The sequence below is a fragment of the Taudactylus pleione genome, unplaced genomic scaffold (genome assembly GCF_031769625.1).
Source record: "Taudactylus pleione unplaced genomic scaffold, aTauple2 ptg000523l, whole genome shotgun sequence".
Taxonomy (NCBI): Eukaryota; Metazoa; Chordata; class Amphibia; order Anura; family Myobatrachidae; genus Taudactylus; species Taudactylus pleione.
In genome coordinates this window covers 2,497,140-2,516,322 of record NW_028284925.1, presented here as the reverse complement: position 1 = coordinate 2,516,322, position 19,183 = coordinate 2,497,140, and the positions used below count along the sequence as shown (strand labels likewise).

Below are 19,183 nucleotides of genomic sequence, written 5' to 3'. Positions count from 1 at the left end.
GCACCTCAGTTTGAGTTGGTGCCCGGCCAGAGTCGGGTCACCTGCGCAGGGGGGCTGCAGCCCCAGCCCCCGCCCCCAAAAGCTTTCTATTTTTATTTAAAAAAAAAAAAAAAAGAGCCTGTTAGATTTTTATTTTAAAACAGAGGCTCTAGTGTGGCAGCGACGGGCTGTCTATGCAGACGCCCACGCTGCCGCTCTCCTTCCCCGCTGGCGCCGCGACGCCAGTACTGCACTGGGGATCGCGGCGGGAGGCCCCTGGACTGCTGCCGGAGTCGCAGGGGACAAGGTAAGCCGCGAGTCGCCGATTAGCGGCTGCTCGCGGGTATTGCCTGCACATGCAGTCCTTTGCCCCCGGTCCTAGGGGACAGACCGGGGGCCGCTAGCGGTGGCGGCGGGCTCCCCCTCTGAGGAGGAATAACCCGTGGGACCACTAGACCACCAGGGATATATGGCAAGCGGGATGCCGGCAAGCCCTGGGGTTAATATGCTAGCCAGGGGAGGAAGCCTTCCCTGTCAGCGGCTCCTCCCCTCAGCTCAGCGCGCCTTTCAGCACGGAGTCTGGCGTCGCTGAGCTGCAGTTACACGGCCACTCCTCCTCTGAGGTCTCTGGGGGCCATTTTCTACAAGTGGCAGCGCAGATCTTCAGGGAGCACGCGGACCGGTCCCCCTGTGTACCTCTCCCCTGATCAAGGACAGTGTACACAGCACTATAGCCCTCCCAGACACTGAATCTGGGCAGGTTGATTGTGGTGGAAAGGTGCAGTGAGTATATCTTCCTGCATGGTATGTGACTTTTGCTAGTGCTGCCTGTCTGTGCTTATTTTCCGCTTACTGTCAGCTTATACCTATCCCTTTACTTCTCCTACAAGCCCTACAGGTGTGTGGGGGAGGGGCGTTTCTGCAGACCTCACCTATATAAATCACGTATTTGTGAGGTCCGTCACATACAGTTGTGTGCTACACAGTGCCGTATTGTGGGCTGTTGTTTAGCACACCGGTGAGTGCGTTTTCTTCTGCCCTGTTGCCAGATATATATTTTTTTGACTATATAATATATTCTGTCATGTCAGACGAGGAGGTTGAGCGCTCAGTGGCTCCGGTGTTGGCCTCCTGCGGACGCTGTTCTGCAGGAGTAGATAGGGAGGATTTGTCACAGGATGGCCTGTGTAGTCTATGCCAGGTGGCTCCTGGCCCATCCAGACCTTCTCTGGCGCAGGAACCACCGTGGGCAATGTTTTCTCAAGTGCTGGTGTCTATTGCGGACCGTCTGTCGGTCCCGACTGCTCTCCCTACTAGGGCGTTGCCCCAGCCGACCATCCCCCATTCCCCGGGTGTCCCGCAGTTATTGCGGAGTCCTCCTGGGTCTCAATCAGTAGGTCCCTATGCGGGGTTGCCTATGTATATACAGGCTTCCCCTGTGCCGCAGCAGCCTGTGGTACCTTTTCAGGCCCCTATGGCGACTCCTCCACCATGGGTGGATGTGCTCTCCAACTCCGTGCAAAATTTGGCGGCCGCTTCCTCGGCTTTTCAGTCAATGTTGCAGACTGACATGCCTTCTAGGATTTCAAAACGCCCACTCATGACACGGGCTGCTCAGGTATCGGACTCAGAGGGTTCCTCAGATGATGGGGAGGTCCCTGATGACACTGACTCGGACGCCTCGGTCCAGGAAATGGATACCAAGTCGTCCATTAATGTGCGAGCACTAGTTAGGGCGGTGCGAGCTATTCTTCTTATAGAGGATGAGGCACCGGTTCCTAAGTCGAAGTTTCCTAGTTTCAAAAAAACTAAGGTGGCTTCTGCGGTGTTTCCCCTGTCGGATCAGTTGACGGATCATATGGCGGTAGCTTGGCAGGCGCCCAGTAAGAGATTCCTTCCTCAGAAGCGGTTGGCTTCTAATTACCCCTTCCCTGAGGCACATTGTAAAAAATGGGAAACTCCACCGGCGGTGGATTCCCATGTCACCCGTTTAACTCGGGGCGCCACCTTACCATTACCGTCGATATCCTCGCTGAAGGATCCCACGGACAGGAAAGTTGAGACTTGCTTAAAGTCTATTTACTCCCTCTCCGGGGCGGTGGCCCGACCGTCCATGGCCATCTCCTGGGTGGCCAAGGCCATTGAGGGGTGGGCCAGTGCATTGGAAGATACCTTCCCGGACGACGCTCCGGATGTCCAGCGGGCGTTGTTGGGACAAATGAGGGACGCTGCTTCTTACATTGGAGAAGCTTCTTTAGATGCTAGTCTGCTGACCTCGCGGGTATCGGCTGCAGCGGTGTCTGCCCGCCGATCCTTATGGTTGCGGTCCTGGAGAGCGGACTCTGATTCAAAGAAAGGTCTGGAGGCCTTACCTTTCAATGGGGAATTGCTATTTGGTCCGGACTTGGACAAAATAGTGGACACCCTGGCTAAATCCAAGTCGGCCTTCCTCCCTTCGGCGGCACTGCCTGCTAAGGTTCGGAGTTCGGCTTTTCGTTCCTTTCGGGTTCAGGGTAAGGCGAAAGGTCAGTCCTTCCCGAGACTGTCTGCGAGTAAGACTGCCTCTAAACCCAAGAAGCAAGCCTGGAGTGCTCGGCGCCCTTCTTCCAAGCAGGAAGATAAACCTGCGGCCTGATGGGACGGGCCTCCCTCTGGGGGACCTCAGAGTGGGAGGCCGACTTCTTCTATTTGCCCAGTGCTGGCACAATACCACCACGGATGCCTGGGTTCGAGAAGTGGTCTCCCAGGGGTACGCCCTGTCTTTTCGGCACAGACCACCCCACCAGTTTTTCTGCACAAGTCCTTCTCAGGACAAGACCAAGGCGTTACAAGTTCAGGAGGCTATAGAGTCCTTGCTGAAAGCAGGGGTCATTGTTCCCGTTCCTCTATCACAACGAGGGACGGGGTATTATTCGTCTCTGTTTCTGGTGCAGAAACCCAATGGTTCTCATCGCCCTATCCTCAACTTGAAGTCTCTGAACAAATTCCTCAGAGTTCCCAAGTTCAGGATGGAAACGTTACGTTCCATCATTCTGGCGATGGAACCAGGGGATTACATGGTGTCCCTGGACATCCAGGACGCCTACCTCCATGTTCCGATAGCATCTTCACACCAGCGGTATCTGAGGTTCGCTATCCTTCAACACCACTATCAGTTCCGGGCGCTACCCTTTGGTCTCTCCACGGCACCGAGGGTGTTCACGAAGATTATGGCGGTCATGGCCGCACATCTTCGGAACCAGAATGTACGGCTGCTGCCGTATCTGGACGACCTCCTGTTGCTGGCGAGCTCCCCGGAGGTACTGCTTCAACATCTCCACCTGACGATCGCTTGCCTGCAAGCACACGGGTGGTTGATAAATTGGAAAAAGTCCTCCCTGATTCCATCACAGCGGATGGTTCATTTGGGAGCCCTGCTGGATTCGCGTCAGCAAAGGATCTTCCTGACTCCGGAGAAGGTCGCCTCCCTACAGCTGCGGATACGCAGTTGCCTGAGCCGTTGCCGCCTGTCGGTCCATTCGGCTATGAGAGTTCTGGGGTCCATGGTGTCGACATTCGACATGGTGGAATTTGCCCAGTTCCATTCCCGGCCCCTGCAGGGGCTGATTCTATCAGAATGGAACGGGTTACCTCACCGGATCCGCTCTCAGGTGCTGGTGTTGTCTCCGGACGTTCGGCAATCTTTGGCTTGGTGGCTTCAGACAGCTCATCTGGTCGAGGGGCGCCCATTTTGGATCCCGGATTGGGTCCTGCTCACGACGGATGCCAGTCTCCTGTGTTGGGGGGCAGTGACCGGCTCTTTGTCGCTTCAGGGTCGTTGGTCAGCGGAAGAAGCACTTCTCCCCATCAACATCCTGGAACTGCGGGCAGTATACAGGGCCCTGCAGTCGTCCGGCCCCGCTCTTCACGGAAGGGCGGTACAGGTGCAGTCCGACAACGCCACCACGGTGGCGTATATCAACCACCAAGGCGGAACTCGCAGTCAGGCAGCGATGTCGGAGGTGTCTCGTATCCTGACTTGGGCGGAGGGTCACATTCCAGCGATCTCGGCGGTCTTCATCCCCAGGGTCCTCAATTGGGAGGCGGACTTCCTCAGCCGTCACGACGTGCATCCCGGGGAATGGTCGCTTCACCCAGAGGTGTTTCAGCTACTCGTGGACAGGTGGGGACTGCCGGAGCTGGACTTGATGGCCTCCCGTCACAATCACAAGTTGCCCGTTTACGGGTCAAGGACAAGAGACGCAGGCGCAAGTCTGGTGGACGCGCTGTCGGTGAAATGGACGTTTCACCTGGCGTATCTGTTTCCTCCGATATCCCTGCTTCCTCGGGTTCTGCGGAAATTCAAGCTGGACGGCGGTATGCTCGTGCTGGTAGCTCCGGCGTGGCCCAGACGTCCTTGGTACTCCGATCTCAGGAGCCTCTCCATCGACGCTCCGTACTTTCTTCCTCGGCGTCGGGACCTGTTGTCTCAGGGGCCCTGCCTTTACCCGGATCTGGGTCGGCTGTCTTTGACGGCGTGGCTCTTGAGACAGCCGTCTTGAGGTCTCGGGGCTTCTCCAGTTCGGTTATTGGTACCATGCTCAGGGCACGCAAGCCTGCTTCAGCACGGATTTATCACAGAGTGTGGCACACTTACTTTCAGTGGTGTGAGTCCAGACATTATGATCCTCAGGTGTTCCGAGTTTCTAGGATCTTGGAATTTCTTCAGTCAGGATTGGATCTCGGCTTACGCCTTGCATCTCTGAAGGTTCATGTGTCCGCCTTGTCCGTGTGGTTTCAACGGCGGATTGCAATACTACCAGACGTTCACACCTTTTTCCAAGGTGTTCTCAGGATCCAGCCTCCCTTTGTGCCTCATGTGGCTCCTTGGGACTTGGCGGTGGTGCTAAGGGTCCTGCAGGGTCCTCCGTTTGAGCCTCTTGAGGCGGTGGAGCTCAAGTGGCTGACATTTAAGACGGTTTTTCTCCTGGCAATTGCTTCGGCCAGGAGGGTGTCTGAATTGGGGGCGCTTTCCTGTCGCCCTCCTTTCCTGATTTTTCACCAGGACAGAGCGGTGCTCCGCACTCGTCCTGAGTTTTTGCCCAAAGTGGTCCCGAAGTTCCACATTAATCAGGAACTTGTTGTGCCAGCTTTTCAGTCCCCTGATCTTTCAGCTGGTGAGACTTCCTTAGATGTGGTCCGGGCGCTTAGAATTTATGTAGACCGGACGGCTTCGGTTAGGAAGTCTGATTCCTTGTTTATCCTCTTTGGTTTTCACAAGAGGGGTTGGCCTGCCAACAAACAAACGTTAGCCCGTTGGCTTCGTTCCGTTATTTGTGAGGCTTATGCACAGGAGGGCTTACCTGTGCCAGCCTCTGTTAAGGCTCATTCCACTCGTTCTGTGGGTCCCTCTTGGGCTGCTAGACGTGGCGCTTCTGCTGTTCAGCTGTGTAAGGCGGCCACTTGGTCTTCAATTCAAACGTTTTTGAGGTTCTATGCGTTTGACACCTTCGCCTCTCAGGATGCATCCTTTGGGCACCGGGTACTCCTTTCAGCACAGGAGCGTCCCCACCCTTAGTTGTACTGCTTTGGGACATCCCCAAGGTCAACCCTGTGGACCCCCTATGGACCCTGAAGTAGAAAACAAGAGATATGGTAAGAACTTACCTTTGTTATCTCTGTTTCTACGAAGTCCATAGGGTCCACAGGGCGCCCGCCCTGACGCACCTGGCTTCAAATGGGCTGTGTGGCTGGTCACCGGTTTTCCGTCTCCCATTTCTGTGAGTATGGTTTCTTGTGTGTTCCAGTCTTCCTTCTCTCTGTTTAGTCTCCTCTTCCGGCCTTGGCTGCTTACCAACTGAGGTGCTGTGGCCGGGGGCGGGGTATAGAGGAGGACGGACCCAAGTGCATCCTGGGAGCAGCTAAAGCTTTAACTGCGTGGTGCCCATGGATCCAGATCCAGCTTATACCCCAAGGTCAACCCTGTGGACCCTATGGACTTCGTAGAAACAGAGATAACAAAGGTAAGTTCTTACCATATCTCTTGTTTTCTCTCTTTAAAATAAATTTTTGATATGTGGATATTTATTCTATAATGTTACATATATTAGTAATACAGTTCCAGTGGCCTGTCTTATTTCCTAGCCCTCTACAGCGTGACTACAGGGTCTCTATAATGGGCAGCATGTAACTGGCATTAATAGAAGGTGTCACATGTCACAGCTGGTTACTAACCTGTGCTGCCCCTTTAAGTATAACTCCGCCCTTCATGCTAAATATACAACGCCTGGCCTGTCCATAGTCCGTACGCAAACCAAAGCATTTCCACCATTTTGTAACTTTTGCGATCATTTTTCATCATCCTAATGTCTCCGCCTCTGGATTTGTTTTGCCCTTCCTATTGGTTAAAAATAATATTGCTTATTTGAGGAACTGCGTTTCTATTGGCTGCAGGCGCTGGGCAGTGACTGGTTGTGGCTCCTGACGGGCGTTAGCCCTAGGTGTTGGGCTTGGTAGCTTGGCTGCCGCGTGGTTATGGGGTTAACATAGAGCGAGCCCGTGGTTCCCGGAACCTTCTGTAAAATGATGGGGGGGGGGGGATGTGGAATCATGATATAAATGTACAAAGAAAGGTAAAGGTGGCTCTGCCCAAATGTGCTTACAGTCTAAGAGGAGCGGGGAAAACACTTGATACATAAATTAGTGGGGTGGCAAGTGCATGAGTAGAAATTTCAGGTGACTACTGTAAGGCAGCCATATTGTCAGCCAATCATAATGCTGCTTTTAGTGACCAGCATTGCTCTGCGGCTACCGGTGGGGGGGGGCGGATATCGGGAAGGTGGAGACCTGAATAATGACCCCACGATTATATAATTCTTCTTATGTCGTTAAAAGGAGGTCTGGGAACAAATGCCTGACACCGTTTCTGTATGACCAGTCCTTTTATTATACCCGCTGTCTTCATTTCACTCCTAACACTTCAAACCTCTCTGTTTAGGCTTCAGTAGAATGAGGGATGAGAAGACCTGTCTGCCAGGGGAACCGAGGAGAGATCATGGGGATGGTGAAAGCCGAGTGAGAGCCCCATAAACCCAGGCCTAAGATTGGAGGTGAGGAAATATATGTAACACATAGTATACACAGTGGGTGGTAAGAGATCTGTGCTAATCGGCAGCCTGCCTGTAACAGAGTAACAAGGACCATTGTGGTGTTTGGGGTATGTCCCTAAGATCGATCCTATACATGTTTTCCGAAATAGTTAGATGATTCCGGGACCTTGAGGTCTGATAGAGACTACAGGTGTTTGTAGAGAGGTCTGTGCAGCTGATAAGAGTCTGTATAAGGGCGCAATGTGTTCCCTGGGGGGTGCCATTGAGCTAATCCGTATTTCCCTGAACATCCTGTAGCACTAATATGCACATAGAGCATATTGGCCGGCACTGTACATTGGGGGGATCATGATATGATTATAAATAACATACATAGACAGAAAGGTAAAGGTGTCTATGGCCACATGAGCTTACAATCTAAGAGGAACAGGGAAAACACTTGATACATAAATTAGTGGAATATCAATTGTAGGTGCTGGTGGGGAAAGTGCAGGTGACTACTGTAAGGCAGCCGTATTGTCGCCCAATAATACGGCTGCCGTTAGTGTCCAGCATTGCTATGTGGCTACCGGTGGGGGTGGGGGATTGAGAATTGGAGTTTTGCTGTATTCTATTGGATATTCTTGGCCTGCTGTGACCTGGTGTCATTGTTTTGTCTGGCTGCCGGACACCTCAGGCCTGGCAACTGTGGTCTTCACCGGGAGCAGATTGATGGTGTTTAGAGCCGGCTGATTCAGTGCCACGTGGTCATGGTCACTAATAGGGCCAGCAAAGTACAGGTAATGATACATCGGATCCATACAGTGGTCAGGAGGATGCAGAGATGAATACTGTACCGAAGCCCAGGGTTAGACTAATTTGTGACCAGCCATGTACTCCTGCCAGACCTGAACGTACAGGAGTGGTGCTGCAGAGCTGGTGGGTGCACATACCGTGGCGCTTTATTGAGCCCAGGGGCACAGGGCAATAATTGCCATAAGAGGTAGCAGTGGCTGTGCATTTATCATGTGACCAGAACTTGCACCATGACGTTACTTAGGGTCAGCGTCTGGGCTTTATCTAAATCAATGAAAAAAAAGCCTTTATTGGCCTCACTAAGGGGAGAATGATGTCACTGCAGCACCTCAGCATAATGGGGACTCGGAGTAGAACATTTCTTGTCCCTGTCTTGTTTCCTCGACCACATGAACCATTTTGCCCACGCGCCAGCCTTGTGCTGGATCCTCACCGTGCACCGGCTTCTGCAGGCTCTTTTTTTATACACTGTACATAACAATGTAGGTTGAGATGACGCCATGAAGTTTACTTACTAAACAGCAGGTTTTGAAAGCCACCAGTGATCGGCGACTTAAACCGCTGGATTTAAAACGGCAAAAAAATGCGAAACCAGCCTGAATTTGTTATTTTATATTTGGCATTTAAAGCCACCGTTCAGTAAATAAGCCCCCATGGGATGTAGTTACTATCACGGCGGATGGGATGCTAGCGCTCAGAATACCGGCGCTGGAATCCCCGCAGCAGTTTGGATCCCGGTGCCAGAATCCCGACCGCCAGCATCTCGACTTTAAACCTAACACTCCCCCTAACCCTAATACTTAGAGATAGGGTTAGGCGGCAGGTTTAGGGTTAGGCTGCGAGAGAGGATTAGGGTTAGGTTGCGGCAGGTGAGGGTTAGGGGGAGGGCTATGGATAGGTTGAGGGAAAGGAGGGTTAGGGTTAGGCTGCAGGGTGGGGGGTAAGGGTTAGGCTGCTGGACGGTGGGGTTAGGGAGAGGGTTAGGTTGCAGGAGTTGAGGGTTAGGGGGAGAGTTAGGGTTAGGCTGCCCGGGAGGGTTAGGGTTAGGTTGTGGGATGTGAGGGTTAGGCTGAAGGAAAGGAGGGTTAGGCTGCAGGGGGGGATGTGGTAAGGGTTAGGCTGCATGAGGGAGGGGTTTAGGGTTATGCTGCTGGAAAAGATGAGTTAGGGTTGGGCTTAGGGAAAGGAGGGTTAGGCCGCAGGTGGGGGGGGGGTTGTTTAAGGACTAGGTTGCTGGAGGCGGGTTAGGGTTAGGCTGCGGGAAAAGGTGGGTTAGGACATAGGGCTAGGCTGAGGAAGGTGAGGGTTAGGCTGAGGGAAAAGACTGTTAGGGTTAGGTTGTGGGATGTGAGGGTTAGGCTGAAGGAAAGGAGGGTTAGGCTGCAGGGGGAGGATGTGGTAAGGGTTAGGCTGCATGAGGGAGGGATTTAGGGTTATGCTGCTGGAAAAGGTGAGTTAGGGTTAGGCTCCCGGCAAGGGTTAGGCTTAGGGAAAGGAGGGTTAGGGTTAGGCTGCAGGTGGGGGGGGGGGGTTGTTTAAGGGCTAGGTTGCTGGAGGCGGGGTTAGGGTTAAGCTGCTGGAAATGGTGGGTTAGGAGATGGGGCTAGGCTGAGGAAGGTGAGGGTTAGGCTGAGGGAAAAGACTGTTAGGGTTAGATTGCGGGAGGTGAGGGTTAGGGTTAGGCTGCCGAACAGGGTTTGGGTTAGGTTGAGGGAGGTGAGGGTTAGGCTGAGGGAAAGGAGGGTTAGGGTTAGGCTGCAGGGAGGGGGGTGGTAAGGGCTGTGTTGCAGGAGGGGGCGTGCGGGAAAAGGTGGGTTAGGAGTTGGAGTTAGGCTCCCTACCTTCAGTTGTCTGGATTCTGACTACTAGGTTCCCGGCCATCCGGATCCTGTACCCAGTCCACCCCCATGTAGCTTGTTACATCCTGGCTTGCAAGATATGTGACCATAGCAGTTACACGTCGGGACTTCTCCAGCATTGTGGCCAAGTTACATTGTTAGTTGCCAGCAAGTCCTTTATTTTCCAATGCAGAGAATAAATCTGGTTGGATAGCAGCCTCTGCAGGGTCCGGCCTGTCCTGTTCCCGGCTCTTATTGCTGGAGTGAAAGCATGTGTATGAGTATTGTATGTATTTGCCATGTATAACATCCAGCTCGTTCTGCTTGTCCCCCAGTGGCCAGCCTCTGGATGTAAGCATGCCGGAGATGACTCAGGCTGGAAGTCCTGACAAGAGCAAGCATAGGTAAGAGCTGCACAGCGCACCGAGCGCCCCGCTAAGAGTGCGCAGAGGCACTCCATGGCTAAGTGTTCCTCATGCATGTCGCTGGCTCCTAGTGACGTGATTGGCTGATGTGTCATGTACATTTGTTCAGCCGTAGGTAGATCTCCTACAGTGCTTGAACCCTCAACAGAATCTGCCCAGAGTTCGAGAGAGCTCGGTCTCCGTTACTGCAAAACAAAATGCAATAAATCCCCACAATAGTCCATCAGAATAATCCTCTATAAATACTTATCTGCTGTAACACTGAGGATTTGGGCCCTGGTGCTCTTAGTACCCTGTCTACGCCCTTCCTTAGAGCAGTGTCTGGACAGTAAACTTATTACTTTTATCGGTTCTTTTGAAACATTCTTTCAAAAAAAATTAAAAAAATGTCAGCGTGGTCAGAAAACTGGACGAGCGGTAACTCCCAATCTACTACACGCACACATACCGCTGACCCCAGACCACCATTCCTGTGTGACCGGATTATGCAGCCACCAAGAGCCTCTGCAGTCTGGCTGGGCCAGTATGCAATATGTAGCACCTATCCATGTGTATTAATGCGGATTTCCCTGGAATGGGCCAGTATGTGTGTAAATGGGTTGGGTCGGGATGCCGCAGTTCAGAATACAGACAGCAGAATCCCGACACCCATAGAAACTGCTGATAAATATTTTCCCTAAACCTAACCCCCCCCCCTTCCTAGTGCCTATCCCTAACCTCCCCCTCCCCACACCCTAAACCTAAGACCCCCTCCCCAGTGCCTAAACCTAACCTCACACCCTAATCCTAACACTCCCTCCCTCGTGCCCAACTCTAACCCTCCCCCTAATTCCTAACCCTGCTAGCTAACGCTAACCTCCCCTTACACCCCGATACTTACCTTCTGGATGCCGAGCTGCCAGGACTTAGACAGGGCTGCCGACTACATCCTGTGTAAATAGCCATATCGTAATTACCACTCGGGTGGTGCTGTTCATGTTAGATTTCACCTGTCTGTGTGTATATTATGTATATAGTACTATAATATTGCTATATACTATACTATAATATTGCTCATTCCTTACCCCTAGGAATAAAAACCGGGAGAGTCACAATGAAGGTAAGGCACATATTTTATTTTTTTTTTTTATTATTCTTTTAGGATTGTTCTAGTATTTACAATTTAGCATTTTTTAGCTTGTTTTTATCTAACTTTTTTTTTTTTTTTTCTATAAACTTTTCTAAAAAAAATGAAATTGTTAGTAGAATTATAACCTTAATCGGTCATTATATTTAGATCATGATAGGAGGCCAAAAGTCTTGCAGGTATCCATGTAATAGGATGCTAACAAATGCAAGAACATCAACAAGTCCAAATCATACCCATAAAGAAAAACTGACAATGCAGGAGAAGGGAAAATAATCCTATATACACCTGGTTACTGGTAAAGGGTGCGAACGTGGATGCATTAATTTATCAGACAATTTAGGGAGCTGTCTGGGATGAAGTAATACAGCTGTCTGTAAAGAAACCCGTCCGTGGATTCAGAAACCCCTACAGTCCCCTTCTGGGTATATGACTCCGAGCTGTCTAGGGAAGGTCCCATTTCTCCTATGAGATTTCCCCTCTCTATCTTCCGGATATGCCGCCCCCCTATCTACGTACATAATTCCTGATGTCTGCTACAGATGGGGGCGAAGGAGCGATCCATTACTGTACACTTAGTTTAGGTGCTGTCTAGCAAAAATTATTTTCTTCCGCAATTGACGTCAATACTACTTGTGTTTTCAGTGGAGAGACATAGGAAAAAGAAGATCAATTCTGGGATAAATCGGATCGGTGACCTCATTCCGTGCTCGCCGGTGCTAAAGCAGGTACTCTTTCTGTTGTGACAGATAGACGGGCAGCAGTTATCGATTTTTCCACTTTAACCGTTCTATTGCTCCGATCTACGTGAGAAATTTAACCTCTGTGACAGGGTTATCTACTAATGACGTACAGGCTGTAACAGAACACCACAACCCCCTGGCCCACACTGCGAGCATGCTATTTAGGTAGTTTGGCATGCTAAGCGGTCCGTTCAGAAGCTCATTGCGGCCACTTCTGTCAGTTTGCCCCATGTTGGCGTTTGTACGCCGTCACGGGCACTCGTGTGGAGGGGTGAGCTTGGTGTGGGGCTCATGGATGCTAACTGTGCTGTAAGCTCACCAGTCTCACGATCTGTCCATCTCCCGGGCCAGTAGGGGTTGGAGGCTTCCTGGTGCAGGCTTTGCATTGCTGGAGCTAAACCTATAAGGACTGGTAAGGGCCTGTGAGGGCGCCTTACGTGACTAAAAGACAAGTGTCTGCCTGGTACAAGCTTCCAGCAGATTTAGTAGAAATACTGTCTGTAAAGGAATAGCGCTGGGGATGGATCTGTCTGGAGATCGGCGCCATTAATCGTCACATTTTATTATTTCCCCTTGTACCACGACATTTAGCTAGTTCTCGCGTTATGCTAGTTTGTTTTTTGCATTGGGAGACCTCAACAGTAAGATTTACTTAACGTCGATAGCGTAGGGCTTGAGATGGGGCTGGCAGCAGGTAGAAACTGCCCAGGATAGTGGCCAGGTGCTACCCAGATGCCCCCTACCATAGATGATCAATGTTATTGGAAGAGGTGCTGGGAGGGAGCCATCAGATACATCTAGATACGGAATTGTCCAATCGCTTTCTTCTGGTCTTTGTGGTCTGCTCCGCACTGTCCACCAGCGACCGAAAGACTACTTGTAAGTACTAGCCCCAGTTTTATACTCTAGTCTCATATATCCGATATTTGGCACTAGAATGGGCTATGGTTCTCTTTTATTGTTAAGATCAAAATGGCTTCTGCATGTTAGCCACCAGAGAGGACTCTCTGTATTATTGTCACCAGAGTAGTGTATGCTTTGTATACTAGCCACCAGAGAGGGCTCTGTATTATTGTCACCAGAGTAGTGTATGCTTTGTATACTAGCCACCAGAGAGGACTCTCTGTATTATTGTCACCAGAGTAGTGTATGCTTTGTATACTAGCCACCATAGAGGGCTCTGTATTATTGTCACCAGAATAGTGTATGCTTTGTATACTAGCCACCAGGGAGGACTCTGTATTATTGTCACCAGAGTAGTGTATGCTTTGTATACTAGCCACCAGAGAGGGCTCTGTATTATTGTCACCAGAGTGGTGTATGCTTTGTATACTAGCCACCAGAGAGGACTCTGTATGTATTATTGTCACCAGAGTAGTGTATGCTTTGAATACTAGCCACCAGAGAGGACTCTGTATGTATTATTGTCACCAGAGTAGTGTATGCTTTGTATACTAGCCACCAGAGAGGACTCTGTATTATTGTCACCAGTATGGATTATGCTTTGTATACTAGCCACCAGAGAGGACTCTGTATTATTGTCAAAAGAGTAGTGTATGCTTTGTATACTAGCCACCAGAGAGGACTCTGTGGGCCTGATTCAGACCCACTCGCGAGCGGCTGTCCGCTCGCAAGTGGGTCGATGTTATGGACTGAGCATGCGCACGACGGAGGGAGCTCCGTCGTGCGCATGCGCCAGACGCGACGAGCGAAGGAAAGTCCTTCGCTCGTTGTGTCCGATCAAAGGGGGCGTGCTGTCAATGTTGATTGACAGCACGCCCCCTTTGGTGGGCGTGCCAGGGGCGTGCCTCCCTGACGGGGGCGTTCCCACGGGAACGCCTCCCGTCAAAAGCCGGCCCACTGACATCACTAGTGATGTCAGTGGGAGTGATTTTGGCTCTGATAGAGCCAAAATCACTCCGGAGCTTGCGGTTGAAAACCTCAACCGCAGGCTCCGGCTCGCAAATTCGATGGTCGCGATGGTCTCGACCATCGCGACCATCACAATGCACGCTCGTATAGCCTGTGGGTGGTGACCCACAGCTAACCGAGCGTCCAGGAGGACGCTCCATGAAAATGGAGCCCGGTCCTCATTCAGAGCGTGCGCTCTGCTCAGAGCGTATGGCTCTGAATGAGGGCCTGTATGTATTATTGTCACCAGAGTAGTGTATGCTTTGTATACTAGCCACCAGAGAGGGCTCTGTATTGTCACCAGAGTAGTGTATGCTTTGTATACTAGCCCCCAGAGAGGACTCTGTATTAATGTTACCAGTATGGATTATGCTTTGTATACTAGCCACCAGAGAGGGCTCTGTATTATTGTCACCAGTATGGATTATGCTTTGTATTCTAGCCACCAGAGAGGACTCTGTATTATTGTCACCAGAGTAGTGTATGCTTTGTATACTAGCCACCAGAGAGGACTTTGTATGTATTATTGTCACCAGAGTAGTGTATGCTTTGTATACTAGCCACCAGAGAGGGCTCTGTATTATTGTCACCAGAGTAGTGTATGCTTTGTATACTAGCCACCAGAGAGGACTCTGTATTAATGTCACCAGAGTAGTGTATGCTTTGTGTACTAGCCACCAGAGAGGACTCTGTATTATTGTCACCAGAGTAGTGTATGCTTTGTATACTAGCCACCAGAGAGGACTCTGTATTAATGTCACCAGAGTAGTGTATGCTTTGTGTACTAGCCACCAGAGAGGACTCTGTATTAATGTCACCAGAGTAGTGTATGCTTTGTGTACTAGCCACCAGAGAGGACTCTGTATTATTGTCACCAGTATGGATTATGCTTTGTATACTAGCCACCAGAGAGGACTCTGTATTATTGTCACCAGTATGGATTATGCTTTGTATTCTAGCAACCAGAGAGGACTCTGTATTATTGTCACCAGAGTTTTGTATGCTAGCCACCAGAGAGGACTCTGTACTATTGTCACCAGTATGGATTATGCTTTGTATACTAGCGACCAGAGTGAACTCTGTATTATTGACACCAGAGTAGTGTATGCTTTGTATACTAGCCACCAGAGAGGACTCTGTATTGTTGTCACCAGAGTAGTGTATGCTTTGTATACTAGCCACCAGAGAGGACTCTGTATTGTTACCAGAAAGAGCACTGGCATAGACAGGGAGCACTAATGGAGTGATTAATTTTGTTGGTAATATTCATGGAAATTGATTAAATTTAAGCTCCAGGGCAGAGGGAATTGTTGTTTCTACTTCAGGGTCCATAGGGTATCCACAGGATACCTTGGGGTATAGGTGTGACGTCAGTCGCTGGGCACCATAGAGTTAAGCTTTTCAGCCTCCCAGGATGCACTAGGGTCCCCCTCCTATACCCCGCCCCCGAGCCAAGGCACCTCAGTTTAGTTTGGTGCCCGGCCGGCGTCGGGTGCACCTGTCGAGAGTGGGGGCTAGAAGAGCCCCTGAAGCTTTCTTCAGTGCAGCTGTGGCTGCACTTCTGGATGTACAGCATGGACAGTCAGTCCTGACGTCCATGCTGTCTTCCCTACACCCCCGCCGGTACCAGAACGCCGGTACCGATCCGGGGATGCGGTGACCCCAGATGTTCCGGACCATGGCCGGATCCAAGGGGGACAAAGGTAAGCAGCGGGGTCCCGCGGTGGGTCCCCGCTGGTCACATGGTCCTAAGTCCCCAGGCAGGGGGCTCCCTGGGGACTGGCTGCAGCGTGGAGCCAGGCGACCAACCTGCGCTTTCCACTACCCCCTGGGACAGCGGACCGCAGCAGAGCGGTAGCGCTGCGGCGTCCCAGGGGTTAAATGCATGCCAGGGGAGCGCGCCTTCCCTGTCTCACAGCCGGCGCCTCCCCCGCTGCACACAGCCCTCTCTGCATGCTGCCGACTGGTCCTGTGGCAGCGCTCCTCCCCCAGGCCAGCCTCCTCTCTGCTCCTCGGCGGCCATCTTCTCCAGAACGCATGGTGAACGCTGCTGGAAGCGCTGGCCGGAAGCATCGTGGTCTTTGTCCCCCCGCATACCTCTCCTCCGCTGTGGTCTGGTCTGTGTATGCAGCGCTGTGTCCTACCAGGCCCTGTGTCTGCGTAGTTGAGTGATCAGCGCTGTTAGTGCAGGAATTGATTTTCTTTGCATTGTATGTGACTGTGCTAGCGCTGCTGCCTGTAACTTTTCTCTAAACTGTCAGCTTTATTACTGTCCCTGTTCTTTCTGCTAAGCCCTTGCGGTGCGGTGCTGCAGGGTGGTCTCTCGCCTATTTAAGTTATAATTGGTGAGAGAGGTCACATACGTGGTGCCATCATGTCCGAAAGTGATTTTCCCCTCCGGCTACAGTGTACTACGTGTAAAGTACCGTTAGCGGAGGGGGAGGGTAGCGCGGAGGGCCTTTGCCGGCAGTGTTTGTCCATGGCGCGGCCTCTTACGGTTACAGCACCGGTACAGGAGCCGCCCTGGGCTTGTTTCGCTCTGGCGCTTACAGCCTTAGTGGGCCAGTTAGCTCCGCAGCCCGCGTTTACACCGATGGGTTTATCCCAGCAGTCAGTGGTGTCGTCACCCATGCAGGGTTTCCCACGACAATTGGTGGTGCCCCACAGTCTCCCTATTTCCCCGCTCCCGGTTTCTCAGGAGCCAGCGTGGGTTAACTCCCTGACGAGTTCTGTACAGCACTTGTCGGATGTGTTGCAAGGGGAGTCTGTGATGCGGCCGCATAAACGGCCGGTGGCGTCTCTGTCGGCTCCTTATGAGGATGACGAGGGGACGTCTGATGATGGGGAGATTCTGGATCCTTACGATCAGGAACCTCTCCATACTAAGGACGCTGATGCTAAGTCCAAAGTATATATTCCTGGACTTATTCGGGCGGTCCGCACAGCCTTGGTGATTGAGGACGAAGTTCCCCCAGCGGCTAAATCTAAGTATGCCTTTTTCAAAGATGTGAAGGGCGATGCCACAGTCTTTCCTCTTTCGGGTCAGTTGGTGGACCATTTAGAGGAGGCGTGGAAACAGCCTGGCAAAAGATACCAGCCGCAGAGACGCCTGGCGGTGGCTTATCCGTTCGCGGATAATTATTTAGCAAAGTGGGAATCCCCTCCACAGGTGGATTCTCACGTGACCCGTCTTGTCCGTAGTGCCACGTTGCCGATGCCAACCATGTCCTCCCTTAAGGATGCTACGGACCGCAAGGTGGAAATCTGCCTGAAGTCCGCTTATTCCCTTGCGGGGGGGGCAGCACGGCCGGCTATGGCCATTTGCTGGGTTGCCAGAGCGATGGAGCGCTGGGCGGATTCATTAGAGGCTTCTTTTGATTCCGACTGTCCGGCCGAACAGGCGGAGTTCATTGGCAATCTCCGTGATTCGGCCACCTACATCAACGAGGCAGCCCTAGACATTAGTACTCTGGTGTCCAGGATTTCTTCAGCAGCGGTAGCTGCTCGTCGCACCTTGTGGCTGCGATCCTGGAAGCCGGACGCAGAGTCCAAAAAGGGTCTGGAGGCGTTGCCGTTTACCGGAGAAGTTCTCTTCGGTCCGGATCTGGATAAGATTGTGGCCACGCTGGCAGCAGCCAAATCGGCTTGTCTCCCGTCGGCCGCTGCTCCTTCTGGTTCTGGACCATCATCCTTTCGGTCATCTAGGGCCCAGGGCAGGCCCAAACCACAGTCGTTTCCTCGACAGGCTGGTCCTAAGAAATCGGCCAAGCCCCGGAAGCAGGCATGGAGTACCAGACGTCCGGCCCCCAAGCTAGATGACAAGCCTGCGGCCTGACGGTCCAGACCTCCCTTTGGGGGATCCCAGGGTGGGAGGCCGCCTGCTACAGTTCGCCCAGTGTTGGTCGACCACTACGACAGACACTTGGGTTCTGGAGGTGGTTTCCCACGGATACGCCCTCTCCTTCCGGCACAGACCCCCGGCTCGATTCTTCACCACGGGTCTGCCATCAGACCGGAACAAGGCTACGGAGCTGCGGAAGGTATTGCACACTATGCTCCAGGCTGGAGTTATAGTGCCTGTTCCATTCTCCCAGAGGGGCCAGGGTTTCTATTCAAATCTATTTTTGGTACAGAAACCCAGTGGGTCGTATCGTCCGATTCTCAACCTCAAAGCACTCAACAGGTCTTTGCGGGTACCGAAGTTTCGGATGGAGACCCTACGGTCCATCATTCTGGCGCTGGAACCTGGGGACTACATGGTGTCATTGGACATACAGGACGCTTACCTGCATGTCCCTATTCTTTTGCGCCATCAACAGTTCCTCAGGTTTGCAATCCGCAGCGACCACTTCCAGTTTCGGGCGTTACCTTTTGGCCTGGCGACAGCACCACGTGTTTTCACCAAGGTGATGGCGGTCATGGCGGCTTCTCTGCGGCTGCAGGGAGTCCGCATGTTGCCGTACTTGGACGACTTGTTATTGGTGGCAGGATCTCCAGAGCTCCTGTTACGCCACTTGGACCTGACCATTGCACTGCTGCAACGGCACGGCTGGTTAATCAACTGGCAGAAGTCCACTCTAATCCCGTCTCGGAGGATTCTGCATCTTGGAGCCTTATTGGACTCGGGACAGCAAAGGATCTTCGTGACGGAGGACAAGATCTCTGCTTTACAGTCAAGGGTGCGCAGTTGTCTGCACAGCCGCCGGGTGTCCTTACACTCGGCGATGAGGTTACTGGGCTCCATGGTGTCGGTGTTCGACATGGTGGAATACGCCCAGTTTCACTCCAGACCTCTGCAGCACCTGATCCTGTCCAAGTGGAACGGGCTGCCTCAGTCTCTGAAGTCCCAGACGATTGTGCTCACCCCGGAGGTTCGCCTGTCCCTTGCGTGGTGGTTACAGACGACCCACCTCAACAAGGGACGTCCATTCTGGGTTCCAAATTGGGTCCTGTTGACAACGGACGCCAGTCTTCGGGGCTGGGGAGCAGTTTCGGGTCCACACTTGTTCCAGGGAAGGTGGACGTCGACAGAAGCGGAGCTTCCAATAAATATCTTGGAACTCCGTGCGGTCTTCAATGCTCTCCAGCAGGCACAGCGGTTTCTCCAGGGTCACCCGGTGCAGGTCCAGTCGGACAACGCTACCACCGTGGCCTACATAAACAGGCAAGGAGGAACTCGCAGTCGGGCGGCTCTCGTAGAGGTCTCTCGGATCCTGGTTTGGGCGGAGCGCAATCTTCCGGCCATATCAGCGGTCTTCATCCCGGGAGTGCTAAATTG

The 19,183-nt window shown here is 52.2% G+C and overlaps 1 protein-coding gene across 1 annotated transcript in view; it reads left to right on the top strand.

Annotated features, from left to right (window-relative positions):
- USF3 (upstream transcription factor family member 3) overlaps positions 1-19,183 on the top strand; it is a 49,588-nt gene that overhangs the window by 11,218 nt on the left and 19,187 nt on the right. The window contains exons 3-6 of the mRNA XM_088450775.1: positions 6,956-7,067; positions 10,036-10,104; positions 11,196-11,224; positions 11,897-11,979. Of these exons, the coding sequence (XP_088306901.1) occupies positions 10,058-10,104; positions 11,196-11,224; positions 11,897-11,979 (159 nt within the window). The 5' untranslated portion in view covers positions 6,956-7,067; positions 10,036-10,057. The remainder of the gene's footprint in view (positions 1-6,955; positions 7,068-10,035; positions 10,105-11,195; positions 11,225-11,896; positions 11,980-19,183) is intronic.